The following is a 27,260-nucleotide window of genomic DNA, read 5'->3' on the forward strand; positions in this document are numbered from 1 at the left end:
CCAGTTCTGTCCATATCACAAAAGCCACCTGTCCACTAGCACATGGAAACAAATGAACCTTTTCCTCCTATTCCTCCCCTGCTCCCTGTACAGTCTAATGACTGGGCAGTAGCCAACTCATTGGGCAGAGTTGAGCTGATGGCCTAGAGCTAAAAGATCTCATCATCCAGTGCCTTACATGCACATTTGGGTGTGGTAAGTACTTTGCACATATCTAGTCTTTAAGACCCACTTTTGAACACCTTCCCCATCCTAAAAAGAGTCCCACACACTCTTGGATAAAAAGAATGGTAAAATCTTTATTTGCATGTTCCACTTTAAAAAATAAAGGGGAAGGACTCAACAGCTTAAAGTCTGATGCTGTCCAGCAGCTGGAAGTGAAATAAATTAAATAAAATACAAACAAAAGCCAAGTAATCAAAATAGTCTAGGGCTTTGAATCTTTTTCTAGAAATACTGCTCCAGGCATAGCTCTGACTCCCAGGGATTTGGGCTAGAAGATAGTGAATAAGAAACAATGTCACAAAGTTAAATATGACAGGGGAATAAGATTTATTTTGAGTTTTAGTTTTAACACTTTATATATGTAATCCCCAAACTGAAGAATTCTAAAACTCACTTTTACCATCCCTCCACTTTGCTTAAAGACAAATCCTGCAGACAGGCAACTGTTCCATCTGTAACTCTGCAGAAGGGAAGGAGGATATACAGACCCACCCACCACCACATTAGAGAGGTTGTATCCTACGGGCCAGCTGTTCCACTGGGCAAAAAGCCCTCACAAATCCAAAGATCAGGCTTCAGGTGCTAGCCTGCAGAAGCCCAGCCACATAATGGTTATGGATGTTTCTAAAAAGGAAAAAAAAAAAATGTTCCTTCAGATTCTGCAGGAAACTCATTAGAAAGTAAAGACATTGAGTTACCTTGTGGGAAGAAAGCACAATGCAATGCCACTTGGTTCATTTCACATTGATCTGAAGTATCTCAGGACTGCTGTCTTAACGAGCATGTCCCAGAGCTCAAATCCTAATTTGACTGGGTGGTATCATGCATAACTCCCTTTGCTCCACCAGGAGCTAAGTGGTAGTATCCTGACCTATGGATGGACTTCTCCTCTTTGCACCTGCCAATGCCCCTTTTCACTGTACCTGCACAGCCAGAATGTTAAGGCCACACAAAGGTCTCAGGGGGTGGGGGGAGAGCCTCTAGTTTAGCTGCATGAGAGAAGTAGAAGGGAATCAAGCTATTCCTAGGCTAGAATACAACCAAAACTAACACACAGGTCAGCCAGCCCATTGCATCAAAAGTAACTGGTTTAAGAGCTACAAGACTGAAGCATTGTAATTTATATTGGGTGGAGAAGGTCTCAGACATTTGTCCACTAATCACTTCCAGTCATGACAGCATGAAGCTGTATGAGTGATGGAGTAGGCAAGAACTACTCCAGGGAATTTTAGCATGGCACTTGAGTCTGTATGGGTCTTCTGCTTCCACAGGGACACTTGTCAGCCTGACCAGTTTGGATGATGGGATTTTCAGTAACCCCCCCACGTAAAGCTGAATGAGCGAGAATTCTTCCCTCCTACCAGGCGCTTGTTGCAGTTCTGTTTGGAAGAGGTTTCAGACTCTAGTCTGGCACATCCCAAGGACTGATCCTTCCTGAAGGTCTGAGCAAGACGGGCTGCTCTCAGTTCCCTGAGAAAAAGGGAAGGAAGAGAAGTCAGAACTTGCCATACTCAATCCTCACCAGCTGCAGAGACAAGTCAGTGCTTTTCCAAGCTAGACAAGCACCATCCTCCAGTTTACCCAGGTAAGTTAACAAACCTAGATGGTAACATCATTGCAGTACAGTTGCAGGATTGGGAGAATTCATAGTGCTCCCAGCAATACACTCAGTCCACTAGGAGTCTCAATAGCTCCAGCTAAAGCTTCTGCTCCACAAAGGGTTAGGTTTTCTGGCAGTTGACCTGATGTCTAGGGTAACTTGTGACAAACTTCCTTCCCAGTCTGTCACTAATATCAAGTGTCCAATTTATTTTTTCCTTCAAAGATTAAAGGTGGGTGGATATTAGTAGATCACAAGCAGTCCTGTAACGCAAGTCTGTTTATTCCTCCCTGCTGCCCTGAATCCAGTCAGTCAAAAGCAATGCTAGTCTCCATTTGCTGTAATACTCTCATCTGTAGGGGATTCCCTTTTCTGATTCTGCCGTGCTTTTCCAGAGTCTGCATGCTCTCTTGCCCATGGGAGAAGAGTTTACCTCTTATCTTTCCCCCTCCCTAGCTGGTGGTGGGAGAGCCAACACATCTTACCTGATCCCATAACCTCAGCCACAGCCCCATCCCCTTAAGGCCACTAGCAGCAGGAGCTGGAGGGGGATAGGGAGAAGTCTGATCTGCATTGATTCAATATTGCCACTTCCTTCTGGGCAGGGCAGACAGTTCAGTATTTATTCCCTTACCCTACACACTGATTTGATGTTGTAGCTTAGTGTTTCTCAATGAGCTGTCAGCTGATCAACACCTGTCCCTGAGGCCTCCCTAACAGTTTAGGAAGGCAGCCTGCCGGTTCCTGGTATCAAAAAAGGTTGATAAACACCATCTGTAGTTGACCACCTTCTCCCCTAGTGACCAGGATTATAGGTCAGCCAAGTCATTGGTTAGTCAGATGATCTAGCCAGCATAGCACTTAACCTGGAGGTGAACTGCTGTTTTCCTAGAGCTACATACAGGTGAATTGTGGCAGAACCCTAGAATCATAGTTGTTTGACTGAGATATTGGGGGGGGGAGGAGGATGACAAAACACATGCATGACACACATGTATGGTGAAGCCAGGTACCTTGGCTCACTGGCTGTCTCCCCCTGCCTGGAGCAGTACTTTGACTGCTGGTGCTGGGGTGGGGTTTAGGGAAGATGGTCTGGCTTAATGGGGAGCCCCAGCTGCTGCTGGCAGCCATTCCAGCACTGACTGCTGCTTTGGGCAGCCATGGGAATGCCACATGCTGGGCTCCTGCTTTCCCACCCCCACACACATTCCTGTATCCCTTCTTTTCTCCATCCCCTTCCTCTCCCTACACCATCCCCTCCCCTTCTCTTAGAATCACAGAATCATAGAATATCAGGGTTGGAAGGGACCCCTGAAGGTCATCTAGTCCAACCCCCTGCTCAAAGCAGGACCAATTCCCAGTTAAATCATCCCAGCCAGGGCTTTGTCAAGCCTGACCTTAAAAACCTCTAAGGAAGGAGATTCTACCACCTCCCTAGGTAACGCATTCCAGTGTTTCACCACCCTCTTAGTGAAAAAGTTCTTCTCCCTGCCCCCCAAAAGGAGAGGGCACTCACTGTTGAGCGGTAAGAAGGTTGGCACTAGGACCCAGGAGGCAGCATCCAGCTGCTGAGGCAGCAACCCAGGGCCCTTACAACAGTTGCTCCCCTCCAGCAAGCTCCGCTGCTCCCTGCCATCAGAAAGGTGCCAAGGAAGGGGATGCAACATGGGAAGGATGGACAGCCCCCATCTCCTTCCCCCAGTAGGCTGAGCAGAGCAGGGCAGCTCTGTGCTTGCAGAAGTCTGGTGTGGGAAATGGTGCATGACTGCCCCCTTCCAACACTTTGCCTCTGTTTGGGGGTAATGCCCCCACACTCTCCCCAAATTATACCCATGCCCTTTAGCTGCACACCTGGGAACCAAGTTCCCTAGAGACCCACTATTCCAATACTTCTACCACCAGAGCCCTGCACAGATACAAAAATTTGTATCTGCATCTGAGCTGTGATCTGAAAAAGTGGTCTGCAGATGTGGATATATGCAGGGCTTTGCCAACCACTTCAAGCCAAAGACTGATGAGCAATTGCCATGCCATTAAAGCAATCTGCTCAATGCACCACTGTCTGGCAGGGCTCCTCCTCCTCTTTATGCACCAATAGACCCTACCTTTCCAGCATGGCGGTCTTAAATTTCTCCACATTTAGCTGCTTCTGGAGCTGTGCAGCTTTTCCAAGAGAGGGCCGAAGAATTGGGTGTTTAGTAAGAGCCGTGGCAGATGGTCTTGCAACTGGGTCAGGGTGAACCATGAGCTAGACGAGGAAGTGGGGAAGGAGTGGAGGTTTACAGTTTCTTATAATAAAATGCTAATCAGAGACATCCCTTCCCCCTCTGGCTTGCACCCTGAAGAGCCTCACCTTAAGGAGTCCATGAAAGCCATGTGTGAGCTGCTGAGGGATTGGTGGAAGGTTACCTCTGCGGATGTGGTGCCACATGGCATCATTGCGAGGTAATGGTCCTGACCCTGCGGCTAGAGCCATTGTTAACGCAAGGGCAAAGATGTCCGCCTTTGGCAGATAGCAGTATTGCTGTGGAGAAAAGAGCCAGTTACATGCAGTCACCCCAGTATTTGGGGTCGTAAGATGGTCCTTCATTAAGATAAGAGTACAGGCCCAGGGAAGTACTTCTAGAAAGATTTGCCTGGCACTACTGCCACAATCCCACTTGTTACTCTTTGCTACTTTGACTCTGAAGAGAAAAAGATGGTCCACTTCCACAGTTCCAAAAATACTGTTTAGTTTTAACAGGTTGTACACAGCTGCGAGTATCCTCCAAATCCTGAGGAACTCCTATCCCACATCCGGGAAGGCAACAGCAAGATGGCAGGACTCCTCCTTAAACTAGCTAATCTATGCCTCTGACATAGACATGGTAGCAAGTCAGGCTACTGCTAGATTACCTCACCTGTCCATCTATTTGATGGAAGGGTGGAATGTGATGGATTGGATTTGGACACTGAATACATTTTACCACAAAAGATTTCAGTTTGGGAAGTCTCTGGGCCACATCCTCTAGTCTGTGGCCACTAACGTTTTGCCTTTGTGACAGGGTGATGGCCTTTATTTTGATTTATGCCAGAGTGGCAAACCTAAGGCTAGTCTAATACAGAGGATTTAGGTAGGAGACCCCCATGTAGGGAAGGAAGGGAAATCATACCTATTGTACAAATATTTGTCCAAGTGTTAATGACCTTAGCATATAAAGGTGCTTTAGATGTAATTATAGCTCCAATTCAGTAGTCAGGTTTCTACCCACCAGGACCATCTGCATTTGAGATGATTTTTTCCTTCCCATCCCATAAACTGAGAGGTAGTGTGGTTACAGAGACGACCAGAGACCCAATTGGGGAGTAGATTTAATTGTACATCACCATACAATTGTGCTTTACAGAAACAAATAGGGGTTCCTCCCTCAGAGTTCAACCAAGTTGAGTTCAGGACAGGAGAGGACCAGGAAGGAAATGTTTAAGCCAGGGTAAAGAAAATCTAATATTCCACTGCCAACCCTCAAGTTTCACATATATGCCCCATCCTCCCCCAAATGAAAGGGGCAACTGTACCTCTTGCAGAATCTCATTGGCCAGAAAACGACTGTCTCCCTCCTCCACTTGGGGATTAGTTATCGATGTCACATGGCCCAGGTCACCTAACAGGAAAATAAACAAACTAGAAATCCAACAGACAGCCCACAGTTCTGCTTTTCTGGGGGAAGTCATGCTACGTGTGCATCTTAAAGGAGCTCTGAGAGGCCAAAAGAACAGGTTGGGATCAGAGAGCTAGTGAGCCAACTCCTCCCTCAATCCCAAATCCACAGGAAAATAGGGCCGTGGTTAAGTTAAGCCAAGTTAAGATCTATGAAGACTGACATTTCACCAAGTGTCTCTCTCTCCTCTATGCCTTCAGGACTGAGTTTTGCAGGTCATGACTGAGGGACATTCCTATAGCCATAGGGATACTATGTATTTAAGAGCAGCTTTAGAAATAAGTCACTAAACAGTCCATGAGTCAGATTAAACCCACCAATTTTATAAGCCACGTTAGAAGAGAACCCATCATCTTCACTGTCACTCTCTTCCTGAGCAGCGGAGCCATCAGTCACCAGCTTGTGACAGATGAAGATGTTACCTATAAGACAGAGGATTGTGTAATAAAACACTTTACTATGAAATATCCCAATATAATAAATGTATCTGGATCTTCAAGGTAGACAAAGGAAATGGACATTGTTTTTTCTACAACCTCACTGCCACCACCATGGTGCAGGACACTTGAGCTGGAGTACTATATTGAGCAACAAGGGAATAGCCTGCTAAGGAACAAGGAAGTTCCCACGCACACACATACTTAGAGCTGACCTGCTTGGTCACCAATCTGAAACCGAACACTTCTATGTGGGCCAGGTTTATAAAAAGAGGGAAGGAGAATGAAAGAAAAACCCTGGATCATGATTTCCAACTGTAAAGGAGAAGGTTTCACAACAACATTTTTCAGTACAATAGCAAAATTTGAGACAGACATGAGATATTTGTTTAACTAGAGATTTGCTTCTTCTAGTTAAGGTACTGAACGTTACTGCAGTGAGGAGTATCAAGGGCCTGAATTTAGGATTTCTGATTGCCTGCAATTCCTAGTAGTCAATGGAAGCTGTAGGGGCTCAGCAAGAGACAAGCCCCAAGCTACTAATTTTACTACTTTGGAGTTTAAAAGTTCTCATTTGGTCTTGATTTTCCCTCCCTCTGTCCAGTTGTGGGTTTGTTTTAATCTGGAAAAAACAGTCAATTTGAGTTGCATATGGCAAGACAGTTTTCCCCCAGTGATAATCACTAGGTTTATTGGATTAGGGAGTATAACCCCACACCCCTGATTTATGAGACTTTGTCTAGATCTCCTGTTTGGAGACTAAATCCCTGGCCAACAATCCAACCCTATAGTCCTTAGGAAAGCAAATTCTGACAGTCTAAACTCCTGTTAGAATTTTTGCCCAAGTAAAAACTGCAAGATCATGTCAACCCACAATTTTTCCAGCCTTCTTGGAAGCAAGTTACAAATGCTCAAAGTCTGCATGTAGGACACAGGCCCTTAGACCGTTGCCATCTCAGAGTTTACACTGTTCACACACATTTCAGAAACAAATCAGTGTGTGCAAACAGCACCAGTCAACTTTTGCTAGCTGAATTAAATTAGCTCTCACTTTGAGTAGCATGTTTTCCCCTGTTACCTCCCTGCCCATTTATGAATAGGATGTTAAAATCATCATTTCTTTGACAGCCAACTGTACAACTTTAAATACAGAGTTGTGAAACTGCTTCTGTACCATTTTAATATTGGTTCAGTTTTGAGTTGTATACACTAGATTAGAACATGAGTTAGTCAGTCCATTAAATTTAGAGATTTGCATTGATAGCACATGGAGGAGCCCTGGAGCACATCTCTAAAGTGTCCCTTCCATGCTTATTTGAGTTTCCGCTAATATCAAACTGTGCTCAGGAGTTCCTCCTCTGAGAGGTTTCAGAGTAGCAGCTGTGTTAGTCTGTATCTGCAAAAAGAAAAAAAGGCGGACTTGTGGCACCTTAGAGACTAACAAATTTGAGCATAAGCTTTCGTGAGCTGTAGCTCACTTCATTGGATGCGCTGTAGCTCACAAAAGCTTATGCTCAAATAAATTTGTCAGTCTAAGGTGCCACAAGTCTTCCTTTCCTCTAAGAGTTACTGTAAGTATGTGGCTCTACAGTCTGCAAAGAAAAGTATAAACATGCTTTTACTTTACTATAGGCATACATATGTTGCTTGAAAAAGCAGGGTGTTTGCATGGAATCTAGTCATCTTACAGTACATTTTGAATATTGCCACTAAAGAGCCTCTTCCCATAGTGGAGCTCTTTAGAGCAACTGCTGTACTATAGGATTTCTTGTTTCCATACCACCCACAAGAAACAGGAAGAGGGTGTGTTATAACTGTACCTGAATGCTCTTTTAACAGTTACATGGAGAATAGCAGTGTTCCATGTCCAGATCCAGAATGATCAGTAGAAATTTGGGGGGTGGGGGGTGTGTGGAAAAAAAACCTAAACAACAGCTTTTCCTTTCGACTGCAGATCTAGATCTTCCAACCTTCCACCACACAGATTACCGACACCGGCAGCATGAGGGGAGAGGGACCAGCCAAGGAAAGAGCTGTACTTACTCGGTTTGATGTCCATGTGTGCCAGGCCAGAGCTGTGTATGTACTTTAGCCCCATGGAGACTTGCAAGAGGATCTCCTTTAACTCAGCTTCTTGGAAATAGCACCCAGTCTTAGCATTTTCCAACAGCGCATCCTGAAGGCTCCCACCTAAGCAAAACATTCAAATTTTGATGCAGGTATTTTTCCCAGTGAAGTGAGATGCTTGAAGTCATTTTCAGCTGGACTCTGGATACCCATTAATGCTAAGTACCAAAGAACTACACAAAGGGGTGGCAAACCTTGGTCAGAATAGCCATACAAAAAGTTTAGGAAAGAGACTAACACACTGTACCACCCATCTGGCATTACACTTGCCATTGTCTAGGATGGTGGTTTCTGCAGCTCTTTAGACCTACTTTCTATTTGCCAGGAAGGGATCTAAGGCTATTAAGAGTGGCAGATCAGGGAGCAAGGAAGTCTAAGATACCTATGTTTCTTTAGATCACCGATTTCTGTGGCAAGACTCTCATAACAGTGTTGTTTTATTGCTCTTCATTTAGATACACTCAATGAATCAGGTATTGCACAAAATGCTATCTTCTGCCTCTTCTTTAACTCTATGCTGCTGCACCCCCACGACTCTAGTCACGGGTGTCTTTGTAAATGGTGGAAGTTGTGCTGAGTTACAGTGGTGACTATCAAGAGTCATTTGTTACTGCAACCTAATTTTAAACTTGTGACTCCAAAGCAAAAACCAAAAGCACTGCACCACTGAAATCCCAGCCCTCACGAGCTATTCAATTCAACCAGATGTTTGCAATAATGCTTGAAGGTGTCCAGATATGGACTTGCTGATCACCCACTAACTCCTGCCAACTGGAATGGGGTCAGGAGCAGGCTGTTCAGGAGTTCTTCCCCTTGCTGTGGTTCTGCCTCTGCGGCACTGCACTATTCACACAGTTAAGTCAGAGGAAAAGAATTTGCTTTCCAGGTATGTTCCACTCATGTACCAGATCGGCTCTTTTAAAAAGAGCCATTACTCCGGTACTTGAGGCTTGATGGTGTACAGCTCTGTGGTGGACTCCTAAACAGCAATGGCATCAGGACTGCATTCCCCAGATCAGCTGTACCACAGCAATGAGGGGAAACCTTAAAAATACCTAACGATGAGCACATACATGAGTGAGCTATGGGTCTCCCACCCTGCACTGAAAGTTTATTTAAAACGGCCCCTGTACCCATTGTCATTGCAGACTTCCCCATCACACAGGCTTGCTGTGACCTTCCTGGCTCAAGGCAAAGCATTAAATGCTCTAGTTTAGAAACGGACCTTAAACCCAACTAAAGTTGATCTCCTTTGTAAGATGGAGCTCCATAGGTTTAAGCACCACAGGGAACCAGATGTCACCCTGACATTTATGCTCTTAAGGCTGAGGTTCTTACCGTTGCAGTGTTCATTTTGAATGATCATGTGATCATCCTCTGCCCAAGCAGAATAGTAGCGCACAACATGGGGATGGTGTCCAAGCACTGCGTGGGCATAGACTTCCCGCAAGGCCATTTGCCTAGAGATGGAAACAGAACAGAGCTGGTGATCCTCTAGAAATGGGGCTTCAGCGCCTTGCAAGAAACCCTAGTTCAGAACTGGAACTCACCTCCCCAGTCAGGCCAGGATTGAGAGCTATGAGCACCTAAGAGGGAGGAAGGGAAAGATGTGCATTTATGCTGAACAGCAATTTTTAGCAGATTGAAGGGCATTACTCGGCTCTGAAGCCAGTCCCGTCCTGTCCTTAGGAAGGGGCATTTTCAGAAGCTTATGGAGAGGAGCATCCTGAGACTAATATAAGCAGCAGTCAGGATCAGATGGAAGTAATCTGTCCTGACACAAAGCCACAGCAGCCACTAATGGAATAGTGGCTGGGCATGTCAGAGCTAAAGCAAGGTTGGCAGTTAGTGAGAAAACCGAAAAGCTAGCAGTAACTTCAGAGTTCTACTTGTGGCACCTCAGCACAGCAGGGCAATGGCCAATGGATGAAGCATCTGATATTTATGACCTTCGTTGTCTAGTCTACCATGGAGTGATAGAAGGGCACTCCTCCACCTGGCTGCACCCAAAGCTGTAAGAACAGGTGCATTCTTGTGAAATTACTCCCTCTTATGCCAGGAGTGAAGACATGGACTTTGGTGGAACAACCCCCCCAATAACTGAGGAAGAGTGGCATTGCCAGAACTACACAGGAAGCTCCTTTTAGCCAGCAAGTATAACATGAGCAAAGAGACCCAAATCTTCTCAGAGTATCCATTTTGCATGCCCTCTAGGGTTCACAAAGCAGTATTAGTAACAGATAGATCTATCTGGCAAACCCCAGTGTATGGGATTGGAGATTATCCACCAGTCAGCAAAGTGGTAGACAGCTACTGTAACGCCAATTTGTGTAAAAACAGATTCCAGAGGCAATCCAGGCAATTACAGGCCAGTGAGCCTGACTTCAGTACCAGGCAAATTGATTTAAACTATAGTGAAGAACAGAATCAGACACCGAGATGAACATAAGATGTTGGGGGAAGAGTCAACATGGTTTTTGTTAACGGAAATCATGCCTCAATTTATTAGATTGGGGGATGGAGGGGTCAAACACGGGGACAATGGTGATCAAGTTGCTATAGCGTACTTGAACTTTCAGAAACCCTTTGACAAGGTCCCTCACCAAAGGCTTTTAAGCACAGCAGGCAGTCACGGGATAAAAGAGGGAAGATCCTCTCAATAAGTAACTGGCTAAAAGATAGGAACGAATGGTCACTTTTCACAGTGGATTGAGGTAAATAGTGAGGTCCCCCAAGGATCTGTATTGGATTAGTGCTGGTCAACATTCATAAATATTCTGGAAAATGGGATGAACAGTGAGGGGCAAAGATTGCATACAATATCAAGCTACTCAAGATAGTGAAGTCCAAAGCTAATTGTGAAAAGTTAAAGGGATCTCACAAAACTGGGTGATTGGGCAACAAAGTGGCAAATAGAACAGGAGTACTTGTGGCACCTTAGAGACTAAAATTTATTTGAGCATAAGCTTTTGTGGGCTACAGCCCACTTCATCAGATGCATAGAATGGAATATATAGTAAGAAGATTTGTATGTATACATATACACACACACACACCCCCCCCACATAAAAAGGTGGAGTAAGAGGCTAATTAAGATGAGCTATTATCAGCAAGAGAAAAAAAAACTTTTGTAGTGATAATCAAGATGGCCTGGGGCAAATGAAATTCAGTCTTGATAAAAGTGAAGTAATGTACTTGGGATTGTCTTCCTAGGTACACATACAAAATGGGATCTAAATTTGCTGTTACCACTAAACAAAATATTTGAGTCATTGTGGATAGTTCTCTGAAAACATCTGTTCAATGTGTGGCAGCTGTCAAAAAAGCTAACAGAATATTAGGAACCACTAGGAAAGTGATAAAACAGAAAATATCATAATGCCACCATATAAATCCAAGGTATGCTCACACCTTGAATACTGCAAGCAGTTCTGGTTGCCCTCATCTCACAGAAGTAAATTAGAATTGGAAAAATTACAGGGAAGGGCAACAAAAAATTAGGGGTATGGAACAGTTTCCATATGGAGAGATTAATAAGACTGGAACTGTTCATCTTAGAAAAGACATGACTGAGGGGGAATATGGTGGAGGTATATAAAAATCATGAATAGTGCAGATGTGTGAAGGGGTAAACAACACTTCCTTATTCACTAACAAGAACCAGGATCACCCAATGAAATTAATAGGTTTCAGGTTTAAAACTAACATGAGGAATTACTTCATACATTACACAATCAACCTGTGAAACTCATTGCCAGCAGATACTGTGAAGGCCAAAAGTATAACTGGGTTCAAGAAGAATTAGGTAAGTTCATGGAGAATAAGTCATTCAATAGTTATTAGCCAAGATGGTCAGAGACACAACCCCATGTTCATGATGTCCCTAACTTCAGGCTGCCAGAAGCTGGGACTGGATGACAGGGGATGGATCACTTGATCAATTGCCCTGTTCTGTTCATTCCCTCTTAAGCCTTTGGCACCATTGGAAGACAGGGTACAGGGCTGGATAGACTATTGGTCTGAACCAGTATTGCCATTATGTTCTCATTAAATCCAGGGTGGAAATTGAGGTGGCAAGTCAGTCCATATGGCCTCTTCTTACATTTCTATGAGCTATGAATATGAACACTCCACCGTTTTAGTCTACTCCTCCTATCAAGGTTTATCTTGGAGACTGATGTTAGTTACAAGTTTCCAAAGATATGCTTTTGAGATCCTTAGACATGTATTTCTACACTACTCCCTCCTCCTCCATCCCTCTCAAAGATATGCCTAGCAATCCATTAAAAAAATACCCCAAATGACACAGAGCAGCATTTTTACCACTATAGTTTCCAGATCATACACTCACTCATCTGAGGATCCTGCCAGAGGCCTCTTCGAGCGCTTGATAGCATACACACATCCATCTAGGCGTTTGATGCACTTGTAGACAGAGCCAAATTCCCCTACCCCAATTTTTTCTAGCTCCAGGAATTCCTTCTTGTAGCGGGAAACCATGTTGCTCTCTCTCAAGAGAAATCTCTAGGGGATTAGACAAAGCAAAGCAATAAGAGAAAGAAAAGTTAAGGACTCATGATGCACCAAGGGTAGTCCTCTAAGGCGGGCCCTATAAAACTAACATGTAGAGTCTCCATTCAGCTCCCTCTTCTTTTTTGTGTACTCTCAACCATTCAGACACAGAGCTCCTGCCTGCTTCTCTGTAATGGCCTCCTTCCATCACCTGTTTGAGGTTCCAGGGCCATGGATGGCCTGACATAGACCAAGCAGAAAGTAGCTAAGAATTCCCTCTCCCAATGACTCACTAGCACTGCAATTAGTTAATGCAGATCTGGAATTCTGGGGACGGTGTTCTAGCTAACTGTGCCTAAATGGTCCCATGGCACAGACCTCTAGGCTACTTCAGCTATGCACCTTTAGACAGTTGTGACCTACAGCCAAGATAGCCATCCTGGATGGGGAGCAGCAGAAGAGGGTAATGTTATTAGACTCCAATCATTAACTATAACAGAGTCACATGGGAATCAGTTACAGATATTTGATTGGGTGGAAGGAGACCTGTACCACTGAACAGTTAGTTCTTCTCCAGAGAAGGAATTTCCAGATGGAAGACCACTGGAGGGCCAGTCAGAACATATCAGTTATTGGGAGAAGGCAGGTTCAGAAGCATAGGGTTAGGTGGGCAGGGTCTACGAGTCTGCAGTGTTTTAAAAGTTTAGTCAGGAGTGCCACATGTCCAGCTGTGGTTTAAGTAACAGAACTAATGCATGTTTTGCATTTAGAGGACAGTTTGGTATCGTGGTTAGCATACCCCCCAAGCTATGCACAAATTATTCCATCATGGTTGTTCTATATTTGCAAACAGTAAGTGCAATACTGCAGCAGTTCAGACTGTTCTATAAGCTTTCAATCTTCTTCAGAGTATTTGCTGAAGGTCTAGGACAACTGAGGCAGTCACAATGCTGCCTGTCCAAGTTTCCAGCTACTACACCTGCCCAGGCCATTCTTCACACAAATAAGAGCCCAGGAAAGCAGCTGGAAAATAGTCAACTTTTGTGTATCAGTGGCTACTAATAGAGGTACACGAGGAAGGGAGGAACCAGGAGTTATCTGCCACCATCACTAGAGGAATGTCCAAGGGAGAAGGGAAAGATACAATACAGCTGGACAGTATAGCCAAGGGAGCAGGGGACCAGAGAAGATGGGATATGAAATGAAGAGCAAGAGTAGTCCATGAATTTTTTTCTTCCCCCAAAATAAGACTCACATTGCATATTTTCTTCCCACATATGCAATGTCTGTAGTTACCTCAGATGTTTGTGATCATCAGTGGAAGAGGTGCTGCACAGGACAGTTAAGATGCAGCCCCCACATACTATTAAGCATAAAAAGCAGTACAGGTACCCAACTCATTACAAATTTTTCAAGAGTGTCTGCAAAGACTTTTTTTTTTAAAGTAGTGTTGAAGATACACCAATCTAGGCACCAAGCTAACATGCTCACACTTAACAGTAGGCTCTTTACATAGAGTTTTACTCACCCTACACATGTAGTTTTGTCTGATTGGTGTCAAACAAAATCTATTGCTAAGTGGTAAGTTAATCAGAGGCTTCCTTTTAACAAGCATGGTAGCTCATAGTAATCCTTGATATCTCCACTGTTTGCCATAGTCATACATGTTATATTGCTGTATTTGTTCTGCTTTGCAAGAGAAATTCCAAGACCCAAGTCAACGTTAAGCTGCATCACTGGCCTTCACAGGCAGGGAGCACCACCTCTCCATTCCTTAGCACAACCCAAGCAATGCTAGACTGCTTTCACTATGAATACACTTGTAGCTGCATTGATTCACTTAAATGACTGTGGAGTAGGGAGAGACTCCAAGGTAAAGGAATTGAGATTTTTACTACATTTGAATGGGGATACTGAGTTTTTCCTTTAATGATTCTGGCTTTGTTTGCTTTTTAAAGCAGCTCAATTGTTTGGGTAGCTGTCATAGGGAAAAACTAAAGTCTATTGTAATAATAAAAGCAAAAATATTGAGTAAATCCAAGACTAATTCAGATGAAGTGATGAGCTTTTGATTATAAAGATTAGACCCTAAATTAACAGATTCTCAGCTGATGGAAACCAGTTCAGCTCCAGTGAAGTCAGAGGCACTCAGCCAGTGTAGTTTGGCATCTGATCTGATCCTCTATGGCTAGGTCTTCACTACAGACTTCTGCCAGCACAGCCATGCCAGAGGGGCCAACATCACTGTGCTAGCAGAAGACCCTAGCATGATGCACTTATAACAGTAAAATGCGTTTTTGCTCCGCTCGTGGGGAATGGTTTTACTATATGGTACAGAACAGTTTCGCCATTATAACTCTAGGAGCTTTGCCAGTATTGTATGCTGGTTTCCTATACCAGTAAAGCACTTCTAGTGTGGGCACTGCCTCCATTTATACTGCATGGTAAATAAAATGGAAGCATTTAGCAGTGAGTGGAATCCTGACTCTTCTCAGCTCTGCCACAGACTCGCTACTACTTAGCCACTCTGTAGCGCACCTTCCTGATTGATACAGTTAGGTCGTTTTCATTCTTGTGAAGAGACTTCAGGCTTAATTGTCAGTGAAGTGCTGTGAGCTGCCGATAATGTGCAATACAAGTACTATTCAAAACGTTTTGAGAGGAGTATCCCTTTCACTTTCCATGACCAAGTACAAGATTCTCTTTCCTGCTGAAGGTGGTGACTGAGAATAAGTCACCTAAGCAGCATTTAGAAATTTACTACCCTATTTCAAGTGTTTGTTATGTCAGCTGTTGCAACAGAACCACCAGAGCTGTTAACACCTTTCACTGTAAAGTTACAATAAATATTTTCTTAAGTCTACAGACTAATAATTTGGAAACTTGAGGTTACTAGTTTACTGAACAATAGGGATAGCAAAAGGATTACTCTTTCCAGCCATGTTGAGATAGCAAGAACTTGTCCATATTTATAGTAATCTTATTACTTTCCCCATGAACAAACATGAGTCCTGGCCATCACGTGATCGTTTCTACAATGGCATGTTGGCCGGGACCAGTGAGAATTCTAGGACTAGTTGCAAGTTTCAGATCTGGCCAAATGTAAGTTTGTCAAATCAAGTAAATCACTTTCAGCCTAATGTCGACTAATGTACCGTACCCTATTTGGTTCTTCCTGGATTCTCTGCTATTCAAACTTGGTTATATAATCTTTTCTCATAGCATTATTGAGTTACACAATAGCATACATTATTAGTACTAGTACAAATATAGTAAGGGGCAATTTTTTCTGTACTAGGCAACTATGCAGAGACACTCACCTTGGCTGGCAGCCCCTGTTCCACCTTGCCCCTGCTTAGAGTGGGATCTCCCCTAAAATGAGATTTAGCCACAAGTGAGCCTGGACACACACACTATCCTATTGCAGCAGTCACAAGACTTAGGTTTCACACATGTTTACATTTTTAAAGAGCAGCTTCAAAACTACTCAAGTCTGGTAAAATATTTATAAGACACTTCCAGAGGATTGGTACACAGTGAGTTTCTTTGTATTAGGCCAGAGAAGGCTGAGGTCCTGAGCTGGGAAATTCCTGTTTCAGTTTAGAAAGGCTACACATTCCAACTTCCATACGGCATCCACACGAGCTAATTTGATAGTTTGCCACCATTGCACGCTATGCAGCTCTAACAGAGGTGAAAGTTGTGGGAGCACTAGGGAAGAACAGCCACCAGGGGTTTTGCCACTATGTTTATAGAACACCCTGCTCAGAGCAGGTCTAAATGCAGATTGGAACCGTCGGAAGCGAGCAGAACCTCGCTATAATCAGGTTTCACGACGTACTATAGATTAGGCCACAACCTGATCTGAACCGGACCTTTTTGAAGGGGTCAAGGATGCACAATGTTTTCTGAACATACACCAGCCTTCCTAGTGCATATGGGGAGCTATGCTAGACCCACCCTTCAGGACTTGGGAGTGGGCCCCACCTTCCTCTTTCCCACCAGTCTGAATTCTGTTCTCATCTGTTGGTTATAGTACCAGACACAAATATTGTAAGCTCGGGCTAGATTACATTCATAGTCCCGATAAAAGCAAGCCAGGATAGTTCTTTATTCCACATTTCTGGTTTACCAACCCCACCTCCCTGTAGTGTTTGCTCTGCATGCCTGATTCCATTCCACTGAGTTTAGTTGTTTCGTTCTGGGAGAGCAAGGAGGAAGATGTACCAATTCTTCCATTGTTGCTTAAGTTTCTTTTAAAAATCCACCCCCTTCTCTGTTTAGGAGCAGTACACTTACAGCTCTCCTCTGGCTTTCCTCTTGCCATTAGGAGGGAAGAGCATCTGTCGATAGGACTCTGGTGTAAATGGGTTAATGTTGACCAGCGAAGCCTGAGTAGAATCATCTGGATCAGCACCAGGAGTAAATCTCAAGTGCCGGGGACCTTTGGAGGGAAATTTTCCCATAGTCGAAGGAAAAGCAGTCTTTGTTAAGAGACTCTGGATTTAAAAATAAAAACAAAGTGAGTTACGAGTGTCCTCTAGTTACTGTTTTGACTGCAGCTGTGTTTTGTTCTGGGCAGACAGCAATAGTTTGCCAGTTTGTCTCCAGTGTCTGATCCACCAAAAGGTGGTTTTGTTGGCCACTAACTGCTCTACCCCACTCTGAAGAGGCTTGGACTTTCTGCAGTTCTTCCCTACTTTCATGTGAGGGGACTGCAGAGCTATTTATGCAGCTGATTTGTCCAAGAAACCTGCTCCTCTTCCCCACTGCAGAAGTCATGGACACAGGATTGTCAATTTCATCAACCTGGAAGACCTGGTTCTATCAAGCCCCAGATAGAACGATCACAACTTGGTCAGGACAAGTTAGTCAGGAAGATCAGACTGACTAAAAAGGACATGGCTTTAAGTTGCCTTCTAGCATCTTTGCAAGAGGCAGTGCTCAGCAGAAAAGTTAGTTCAAACAGCTTTTCTATACTGCTATTAGAATTTATGATATTTTGACAGTAACTAAAATACAAAGCAATGGTGGTTGATTCCTCAGACATCCAGCTTGAATCAATGAGAACTGGGGAATTTCAAGTTTAAGGCCAGAAGTGACCATTAGATCATTTAATCGGAGCTCCTGTATAATCAGATTTTACAGTTACCCTCTATGAGCCCAATATAGTTTGGCTAACATGCCTCTTCCAGAAAGGCATCCCCACTCTTGATTTGATGGCATAGGGAGACTCCACCACTTATCAGTGAGGGTGTTCAACCCACTGGGAAGAGTTTGTGCCTTATTTCTAATTTGAAAAGGTCAGATTTATGCAGGGGTGAAAGTAAGTTGCCTGATTTACCGGTACGCTGGGGCCAGCTCTGGCCCCCGGAAGGGGCGGGGCTGAGGGGGTCAGAGTCAGCCCCAGCCCACCCTGTAAGGTAAGTGCCACCCCTTCTCCTCCCCCCACCCCACAGGGGTAGCAGCAGCAGCCCAGGGCTCCTGGGGCTATTTAAAGGGCCTGGGGTTCCACTGCTTCTACTGCCCTGGTCCTTTAATTAGCTGCTGGAGCCCTGGGGAAGCCGTAGGGCTCCAGCGGCTATTTAAAGGACCGGGGTGGCAGAAGCAGCTGGAGCCCCGGCCCTTTAAATAGCTCCCGGAGACCCCTGCTACCCCAGGGCTCTGGGGGCTATTTAAAGGGCCTGCAGCTCCCCTGCTTCTACTGCCCCAGTCCTTTAAATAGCCCCCAGAGCAGCGGCAGCAGGGCTCCGGCGGCTATTTAAAGGGCCGGGGCGGTAGAAGCAGGGGAGCCTGGCATCTATTTAAAGGGCCTGGGGCTCCCCTGCTTCTACTGCCCCGGCCCTTTAAATAGCTGCCGGAGCCCCGCAGCTGCTACCCCAGGGCTCCAGTAGTGGGGGCTCTGGAGGCAATTTAAAGGGCCTGGGGCTCCAGCCATTGCTGGGCGCCCCAGGCCCTTTAAATTGCCCCCTGGGGAAGCTGGGCTGCCACAGTACGGTGCACTGGCTCCTACCGGTACGCCGTACTGGGGCGTACCGGCTTACTTTCACCTCTGGGTTTATGCCTCTCTTTTCTAAATTAAAGGGCCCTTTAGTATCTGTATTTTCTCTCCATGAAGATTCATTCTTGTCAAGTCACTTTTCAATCTTCTCTTTGATAAACTAGACAGATTGAGATCTTTAAGTTTAGCCCATGAGATTTTACAAGACAAAAATGCAATAAGACGATCACTCAAGACTGAGTCTTTGTAGCTTGATGCTCCTCTAGACAAGGGCCTGGTTACTAGAAGGTGACAGGGTTTATTTGTTTTTAGTTAAGGTTTTACTGACACAGTGCACTGATTCACCTGTCTGATGACTCATTAATCGTCAGTGTTATGGTGCTTTCCATACAGATGGAGACAAGTTTCTAGCCTCACACTGGAGAGTCATCCCTACCTTTTTTGGCCAGCTAAGGTGCATTTACACTGCCGCTGAGAGGTGTAGTTCCCAGCCTGGGTACACATACATGCACCAGCTCTGCTCAAGACAACTTCTTGAAATGATAGCATGGCCTCTGTGGTACCAGCCGCAGCTCAGATACGTGCCTAGGATCTCAGGTTGTACCCTTGCCACTAGCCTGAGCAGACACCTGTGCCTCCATGGCCAGGTGGCCACACTGCTATTTTTAGGCACTCCGCTGGAGCAAAGCGACTACCACTATGTCTACCTGGGCTGGGAATTATTATACCTCCCAGCAGCACTCCTAGTGGCATGCTGAGATGGCACAAGAGCCAACTATCCCAGTGCATAGGAAAGATAGGAAGTATGGATAAGAGACCATCCTGCCTTAATCAAGAGATCTTTAGTGACCTGAAATGCAAAAAAAGAGTCATACAAAAAAGCAGAAACTTGCTCACATTATGAAGGATAAATATAAAAACCCAACAGCATCTAGGGACAAAATTAGAAAGGCCAATGCACAAAACACAGTTAAACTATCTAAGGACAAAGTGTAACAAGTAAATATTTTACCAATACATTTGAAGCAAGGAGGAAGACCAACGACAGAGCAGGCCCATTGCTCAATGAGGAGAGGAAGTCAACAAGAAAACACAGTGATAGCCCAGTGTTAAATGTCCTTTTGTTTCAGTTTTCACCAAAAAGGCTAGCCGTGATCAGACGACTAATGTAGTGAACATCAGTGTAAATGGAGGAAGATTTGAAGCTAAAATAGGAAAAGAGCAAGGTAAGAATTACTTAAACAAATTAGATGTCTTCAAGTCAGCAGGGCCTGACAAAATGTATCCTAGAATACTAAGGAACTGGCTTTTACTTATTTATGATATGTAGAGAAAGGAAAGTCAACATTTCAGTATTTATTACATTAAAATCAGGTCTTGATTCCCCTATTTTAAGCTAAAAGACTTCTTGGAGAAGTAGCAGGATGTCATCAAAAGACAAGAAAATAAACTTGTGCAATTGAGGAAAGATTTCAGTCAGACGGCTTAAGATTCTGTGGTTTGCTAACATCTAACACTTGAGAGAAAGATTCATTATGCCAAGCTCTCAAGTTAAGGCTAAGGAAGCTCCTACTCCAGTTCTCTAATGCTCCAAGGAGTAGAGTATCCCCGAATTGGGGTAAGGGAATGTTGCAAGTCAGAAGTGGGACACCAGAACATTATCCTAGATAGCAGTTTTGTTTGCCCATTCACTATCTGCACTATTAGTCGTACGATATCTGTTCCTCACCAGACAGCCATAATCCATGAGAGATACAAGGAGATCCAAAAGCAAAAGCCCTTTGATGTCCATTAGTCCCTGGATCTACTGGCCAGGAAGAAATCTAAATCCTATTCCAAAAACAAAACACCAAAAAAAAAAACAAAAAAAAAACAACCTGCATCAAGAAGCACTAAAGGAATTCCATCTGCTATGCTCCGTTCAACCAAAGGGGCAACCTAGTTGCCAGTCAATTGAGAAAGAAATACTGGATATGATGGTGTGTGACCCTAGCTGGCCTTTGTGAGTCATAGCATGCAAAGGGACATCTGTGCAGTTACAACAATGCAGAGAAGTCCTCTGAGGACACAGTGAGTTCCAGGTCTCCACCAGTACAGGAGGGAAGCTGTCTGTTTTATTGATAAATCACCCTATAGGGGAACTCATTCAGGAACTTCTGTGGGAACGGAACCAAAAATCAATGACCTTCTCCAAGAAATGTACTTGCGTGCAATAGATACAAAGTTATCTTTCATCAGTGAGCCAGAGGAAGGTGATTAGTGCTTCCACCACATTCCTCTCCTAACTCCACCCCCTAAGGGCTCATACAAAGCTAGTTTGCCATAAGAATGATTCCTACCCAACGCCAGCTTTGATGAACAGTTCAGTTTTGTTTACAGAAGTATCAGTGTAGCTGGACAGCAGAAACTGGTTAGAGGTGTTTCAGATTTGACAATGAATGGAAAATAGTTTCCCTTTTTCTAGCCAGCTCTTGCTAACAGCAAGTTCCATTTAACAACCCAAAGAATGATCTGGGAACTAGGAATAAGTAATCAACTGCAGCATCTTGCTTCCAAGTACTATGTATGTCCAAATAATTTGGAGTTTCCTCCTTGAATCCTATTAAGGACAATTCATCTACCTCAGTGGTAGAGCGTTCCAAATACTGACCACTATGAAGAGCATTTCTTTGTATTGAGCTTAAGCTTTGTTTTAAGTGGGTGCTGCCTGGACACCAAGAATGCCTAAGGGGCTGTCAACACTAAGGATATATCTAAGGGTAAGGGATTGCCAGTTAAGTCAAGGTACTTAAGCATGTTTGTTAATGCTGCACTAGACACTCCCCAAATGTTTGTTCCAGGGAAGAGACATTTGTGGCTCACAAAACAGAACTAGCCCCTGCCTTCCAGTGCTCATAGTCTAAGTTTATGATGAGAAAGTGGGTAAAAACATACAAACTGGGAGTGAGGAAGAAGGGAGAACCAATAAGGTGGCAGTCAAACAAGCACATTCCACACAGTGGGCAGTAGCTCCTGCTTATCACCTGTTTAATGTAATTCTTGCAATATATTTAAGACAACATTTTCAAATGGGCATAGAGACATTTCCTTGCCTTGGGAGTGTGCGGGGTGTCACACAGCTGCAGTTTTCTCCAGGTGACGTAATGCAGTGGAGTCCCAGGACATTCCCAGGCAGGACCAGTGTTCTTTCTCAAAGATGAAGCAGAGTCCACAGTGGGACTCACCCATGCTTTAGTCCGAGTCAGAGACATATCACCTACTTTTCTTTTGGGGGTTACTGCAAGAGGACTGTTAACTCTCCAACTCTGAAAATCCCAGCTCTTCTGGGGGCTTGAACTTTGGGGAGCCTCTTCCTGTATACTGCTGTCCTCTTCCTGTATACTGCTGTCCTCTTCCTGTATACTGCTGTCCTCTTCCATCTCATTCTCTTCAGCGCAGCTGGAAAAATCCAGTTTCTGGATAAGTTCATCACTCTTGTCCCAATCATCCATTGTAGCTAGAAAGACACAGAACGAATACCAGCCTATTTGATCAGTAAGGGGGGATACTGAGTGTTATTTACAAGATTGATTGTAAGTAATCATACTATTTCCTCCACAGGAGATTCATTATTTCAGATTTGTAGCCTTAACCCCACATATACAGGAGTTTAGATTGATCATAACAGTCATTTGACTATACCAAATAAGGGAAAATATCGTGGAATTACCCCTCAACCCAAAAGATCCATTCAGAGCTTAGTTCAACCTTTGTAAAATAAACCCTGGTCCTACTCTCACCAGTAGGAATCAGGAATAGTTAAAATGAAGTGCTGTTGGGATATTAAGCCTATGTAAATAAGATCAGGATGAGACAGAGAGAGTATCCCCCTCCACCAAAAACAGTTACTAAGTATTCCATCCACTTCCCACAACAGATACACAAATCACATTATACTACTTGATAAACTAGATATAGTGACTCCCACTAGCTCCTTTACACTACATCTCTAAGGAGAAAGTACTATGTTACATACAGCTGTAAAAGCAGAAGGCCCTCAGACAGTTACCAAATATTTTCTAGCAAAGCCCATCCTTAGTGAGAAACTACCAACTACTGCTGCTCCCACAGCATTTATAACCACCAGCCTGCAGCTGTATCATTGTTAACAGGTGACAATTAGAACTCAGCATCACCTGTTTACAATTGCTGGGGCCCATCCTGCTCCAATTGAAGTCAAAGGCAATTCCATTTTGTCATAGACTTAGCTGGTAATGTGGCAGAGCTAACTGTTTGCAAACAGCCCAGTGGGACAGCTACACTTTCCTACACACCGTCTCCTTACTTCCTAATTCTTGTCCCTCCCTCAGTTTCCCAGAGCCTAATGAAGAGGCTGCACTTCCTGAAAGCTTGTCTATTTTATTTTGCATTAGTCTGACAAGATAGGTAGCCCTTATCTTTGTCAATTATTAGTCCTTTGGCTACAGGACTAATATCTGAGTCCCACGTCTAAGGTCTCCATTTAGATCTAACTGGGTAGTACATTGTTTTGGACAAGTGCTATAACCCATGTGGAGAGATTCAATAACCTTATTTAGAACGTGTTAGACCTCAAAGGGGAGCAGGAGGGGAGGGAGAACAAGACTGTATACAGGCCTCTACAAGGTCAAGGAAAAGATTCACAACTCCAGCTTCCTAGTGCTTGAGCAGCTAAAGATTAAAGAACCTTGTCAAGCCTGTGAATGTATTTGTGAGATTGCCCACCAAGGGGAGGAGTCGTTCATCTCTAACCCACCCAGGAGTGGGACAATGGCCCTTCTCTTTGTGGCTGTCCTTAGAAACCAAGGATTTTGTGTGCCATTGTGAAGTGCATGTTTTTGAAGAGGAATATAGAATTTTAATGAACTGGGAACTAGACTACAGTGGCCTTTTTTACTTAGTGCCGGGGAAAGCTGCCAGAATGCAAACATGAAAAAGAGGAATCCTCTAGCCACAGAACAGGTACAGCTCTGGCATAAGCAGTGCATATTTTCCCTATCTCCCCTCTCTCCCCACACACATACACACCAAGGGGGCCTGGAGGGGCCACCTGTAGGAGTGAGCGGGGAGGTCAGTTGAGGGCCATGGAGTCCTAGCAATGTGAGCTGACTACTAATAAAAAGGGTGGTAATTTAGGTTTTGTACCAGTGATTAACTCATTTTATATGGGCTACTAAAGAGCTATCAGAGGATAACAGAGCAGTGACCGAGTCAGCTTTTTACCATCTACAGCTGGCTAGAAGACTGTGAACTTTCCTCTTGGATGTGGACCTTGCCCAAGTTATCCATGCTTTTGTTATCCCAAGATTAGACTATTGCAATGAACTCTACATGGAGCTACTCCTCAAACCATTCAGAGACTGAGGCTGGTGTAGAACACAGGGGCTCATTTGCTGAATGAGGCATTTTGCTGGCAACACATGACAACAGTGCTCCGGGATGGGCACTGGCTGCCTATTGGTCTCTGGGAGGACTTTAAGGTGTTGGTTATGACCTATGAAGCCATAAATGGCCTGCGACTGGCTTACTTGAGGGATCACCTCTCTCCTAGGCCATACTATCACAACTGCAGTCAGCTGGGCTGCTGGAGCTGGACCCGGACCCCCAGAGACCAGGCAGCTAGCAGGGTCTTCCTTGTAATAGCTCTCAAACCTATGTAGTCTGAAATAACCCAGATTCACTGACCTTCTAGGCACACTGTCAAAGACACCTGTTTGGGAAGGGTTTTGGAGAGGGCTGAGGGTGTGCTTCCCAACATGGTGAAAAGCTGGAATATAGGTATCTGGCTGGCTGAGTTCTTGTGAAATGACTATTTTAATGCTGTGCGGGAGGGAAGGTTTCAATGTGTTCTTAATGATGTGCTAGGGTGACTAGAATTTGGGTAGGAATCTTTTATTTTAAATCTAAGCGAATAAATAAATAATTTCCAGCCACTATTAACTAGCTTTGAACTAGTGACCTAGAGATGAAAAACCTCGTCCTGTTGGATCATATTAAAGAAGTTCTGTATTAAAATCACAAATGAGTTTGATTCCCCATCGTTTAAATTCCAGGGTATTACTAATTAAGAGGTCTCTTGGGTTTTGGTACTGTTTCTCTCCCTCTCTGTATGAAACTTGCAAGCTGCTAATTGTGTTAGTACATTCTAAGACAGAGTCTGTTCTCAAAGCAATCCTTTGTAACAACAACTACTTACACAGAGAGAGACTCAAAGCAATACTCTGTAACAACAGAAACAGCACCCAGAGACTCCCCGCCCTTTTGTTGTATTCATCTCGCTTTGTTAACAATTGTGATTAAAATAGAGATAGAGGATGTATGTGGATGGATGCTTGGTGTGGATAATAACTGAATGATCAGGGAGGTGCCAGCCTAAGAATCCAGTTTCCTTTGGCTGAAGAAGGCGTCAAGTGGAAATAAGCAGAGGACACCGCCCCCCCCCTCCCCCAGGAGGGCAGACTGGAATCCACCCAACAGCCTCAAGGATGGGAGAACCAAAGAACAAGATAACATCTAGCAGCACAGAGCCGTCAGGAATGTGCTATCTGCTGATTGATTCAGCAACAGCATGATGAAGCAATTCCCATAGACTGGCATAGGAAGAAATTCCTATAAAAATGGACTCTAGAAAGTGAGAATTTTGGGGTCTGATTCTGCAAACCAACTTCCAGGAGCATCAGATGAGCATCTGACAAGGCCCTGCTCCCTCCTCATGTCCAGGCCACCTGGCCAGTGGCTTGGCATGAGCAACTCTAAGGCTGGTAACTATGATAACAACCTTGCAGAACCTGTGTGTGTGTGTGTGTATAAATGAATGTGTGAATAAATATGAACTTGAATGGAATGTTATAGCTATAACTAACTGCTTACTATGATTCTTTCTGTATTCACAATAAATGTGGCATTTTGCCTTTTCCCATTTAATAAGATCCTGCTGGTTTTTATTTTATTGGTATAACAATCCCCCAATTGTCAATCCCCTGTCTCCCAAACTGTCCCACCCTTATATCATAAAGGGCTTTACTGAAGAAAACCGGACATGTGACTGGAAAAAGGAGAAGGAGGGGGAGGCTTGTGACTACTTTTTGTTTCTTTTTACCATATAAAGGAGGCATAAAAGGATGTTCACCCTTGCTTGTTGTGGTATATTAGAAATAACAAGTCTTGACTTCCTGTGTTGCTAGACAACTCTTTGGAGGACTGTAGAACTGGTTAAGAGATTTATCAGCCCTCAGTTAGACGTACGGGGATATTTGAATCTGTTTCAAAAAACACTTTTTGCCCAATTGTTTTTCAATTATTTGAATTAAATATGTATTAACAGAAACAAATAGCACAGAAGGCAAATTCTCTCCTGGCATAATTCCCTTTGTTTCAATGAAGTTACTCAAGCAGAGAATTTGGCCTTGAGTTTTAAACTGTAAGTATGTCTAAAAATTGCTTCAGCTCTTAATGTACTCAGGTTTCTGTTTCCTAAGAAGTTATAATTGCTTTAGTCCTGGGAGGAATTTTTCCAACAGAAAACAACTCAATATTTGGTATTTCTAATATGAAAAATTAAATAGTTGTTCAGACTTTTCCCTGGTCCTGCAAACACTTCAGCATGTATTTAACTTTAAATATTTAAGTAGTCCTGTTGCAGTCAATGGGACTACGTGGAGCGTAAAGCTAAGTATGTGTGTAAATATATGCAGGACCGGCCTTTCTTTATGCCTCATTCAATAGCAAAACAGGCCACTTTTTTTCCCCTTTACAAGTCACTTTCCACAGAAAATGCCACAGGCTAAATACCACATGCTGCTGCTAAGTAAATCTGTGTACAGGTTTTGTGAAACAAACAGTGCACCGTCTCAATATTGAATCTACCTGATCTGAAGTTCATAGCAGCTGGTCACCACTTGATCAATTTGAAACACCAAAGCCACTTTTGACATCTATGGATCACAAGCTTTTGAATGGTGTATTGCATATCCAGATCAGCTCCATAGGAAAAAAGTTAGACCATCAAGAATTTTATGCCAATACCTTCCTTTTAATTTGGGCTGTTGAACTGGGTAATCCAATTAATCAGAAAGTCTCCAAGGGAACTGATTTAAGCCTTATGATATTTAATGACAATGATGGCTGCTTAAGGAGGATGGTAATTACACTCAACTTGGTTGCTTTTGGAGTGCCTTGGTAGTTCTTAGATGTTTGTGTTTCAATCCTATCCTGATTGTGTCTGCTACTCTGAAAACAGCTTTCAGTCCCTCTGTAGCTGTACTACCTCTCAGTCCTCATCGCTGCCTCCCCCAGAGGCGAGCTTGCAACTTCCGAGCCAACTATTCCTGATGACAGGTTTCAGAGGGGTAGCCGTGTTAGTCTGTATCAGCAAAAACAATGAGGAGTCCTTGTGGCACCTTAGAGTCTCTAAGGTGCCACAAGGACTCCTTGCTGTTATTCCTGATGAGCATCTCTTAAGCTATTGAGGGTGCTGACATGGAGCAGGCAATAGGTTCTGTTTCTACCCTAGTGCAGATATTGGCTCTGCTCAATTCCATGGACTGATTTAGTATGACATGCTCAGTAGAGCTCTACAGCGACTCAGACAGTAGCATTTCTTCTGAAAAGAGGTCTACTGTTAGTTGGGAATTCTGCCTAAT

At 43.9% G+C, this 27,260-nt stretch overlaps 2 protein-coding genes across 2 annotated transcripts in view; one reads left to right on the forward strand and one right to left on the reverse strand.

Annotated features, from left to right (window-relative positions):
• Positions 1-1,535: 1,535 nt before the first annotated feature.
• Positions 1,536-26,500, reverse strand: WEE2 (WEE2 oocyte meiosis inhibiting kinase; the record flags this gene model as incomplete). Its single annotated transcript, XM_084616785.1, has 12 exons — positions 1,536-1,695; positions 3,931-4,073; positions 4,179-4,349; positions 5,381-5,466; positions 5,841-5,945; positions 8,004-8,150; positions 9,426-9,547; positions 12,439-12,611; positions 15,920-15,971; positions 16,899-17,098; positions 21,693-22,096; positions 26,485-26,500. 12 exons carry the CDS (start codon positions 26,498-26,500, stop codon positions 1,536-1,538), a joined length of 1,779 nt encoding a protein of 592 aa, XP_084472911.1.
• Positions 24,822-27,260, forward strand: part of DENND11 (DENN domain containing 11) — a 30,186-nt gene continuing 27,747 nt past the window's right edge. Inside the window, exon 1 of the mRNA XM_084616789.1 lies at positions 24,822-25,379. Within this exon, the coding sequence (XP_084472915.1) occupies positions 25,331-25,379 (49 nt within the window). The 5' untranslated portion in view covers positions 24,822-25,330. The remainder of the gene's footprint in view (positions 25,380-27,260) is intronic.

This window comes from Lepidochelys olivacea, assembly GCF_965140295.1.
Source record: "Lepidochelys olivacea isolate rLepOli2 genome assembly, chromosome: 1".
Lineage (NCBI taxonomy): Eukaryota > Metazoa > Chordata > Testudines > Cheloniidae > Lepidochelys > Lepidochelys olivacea.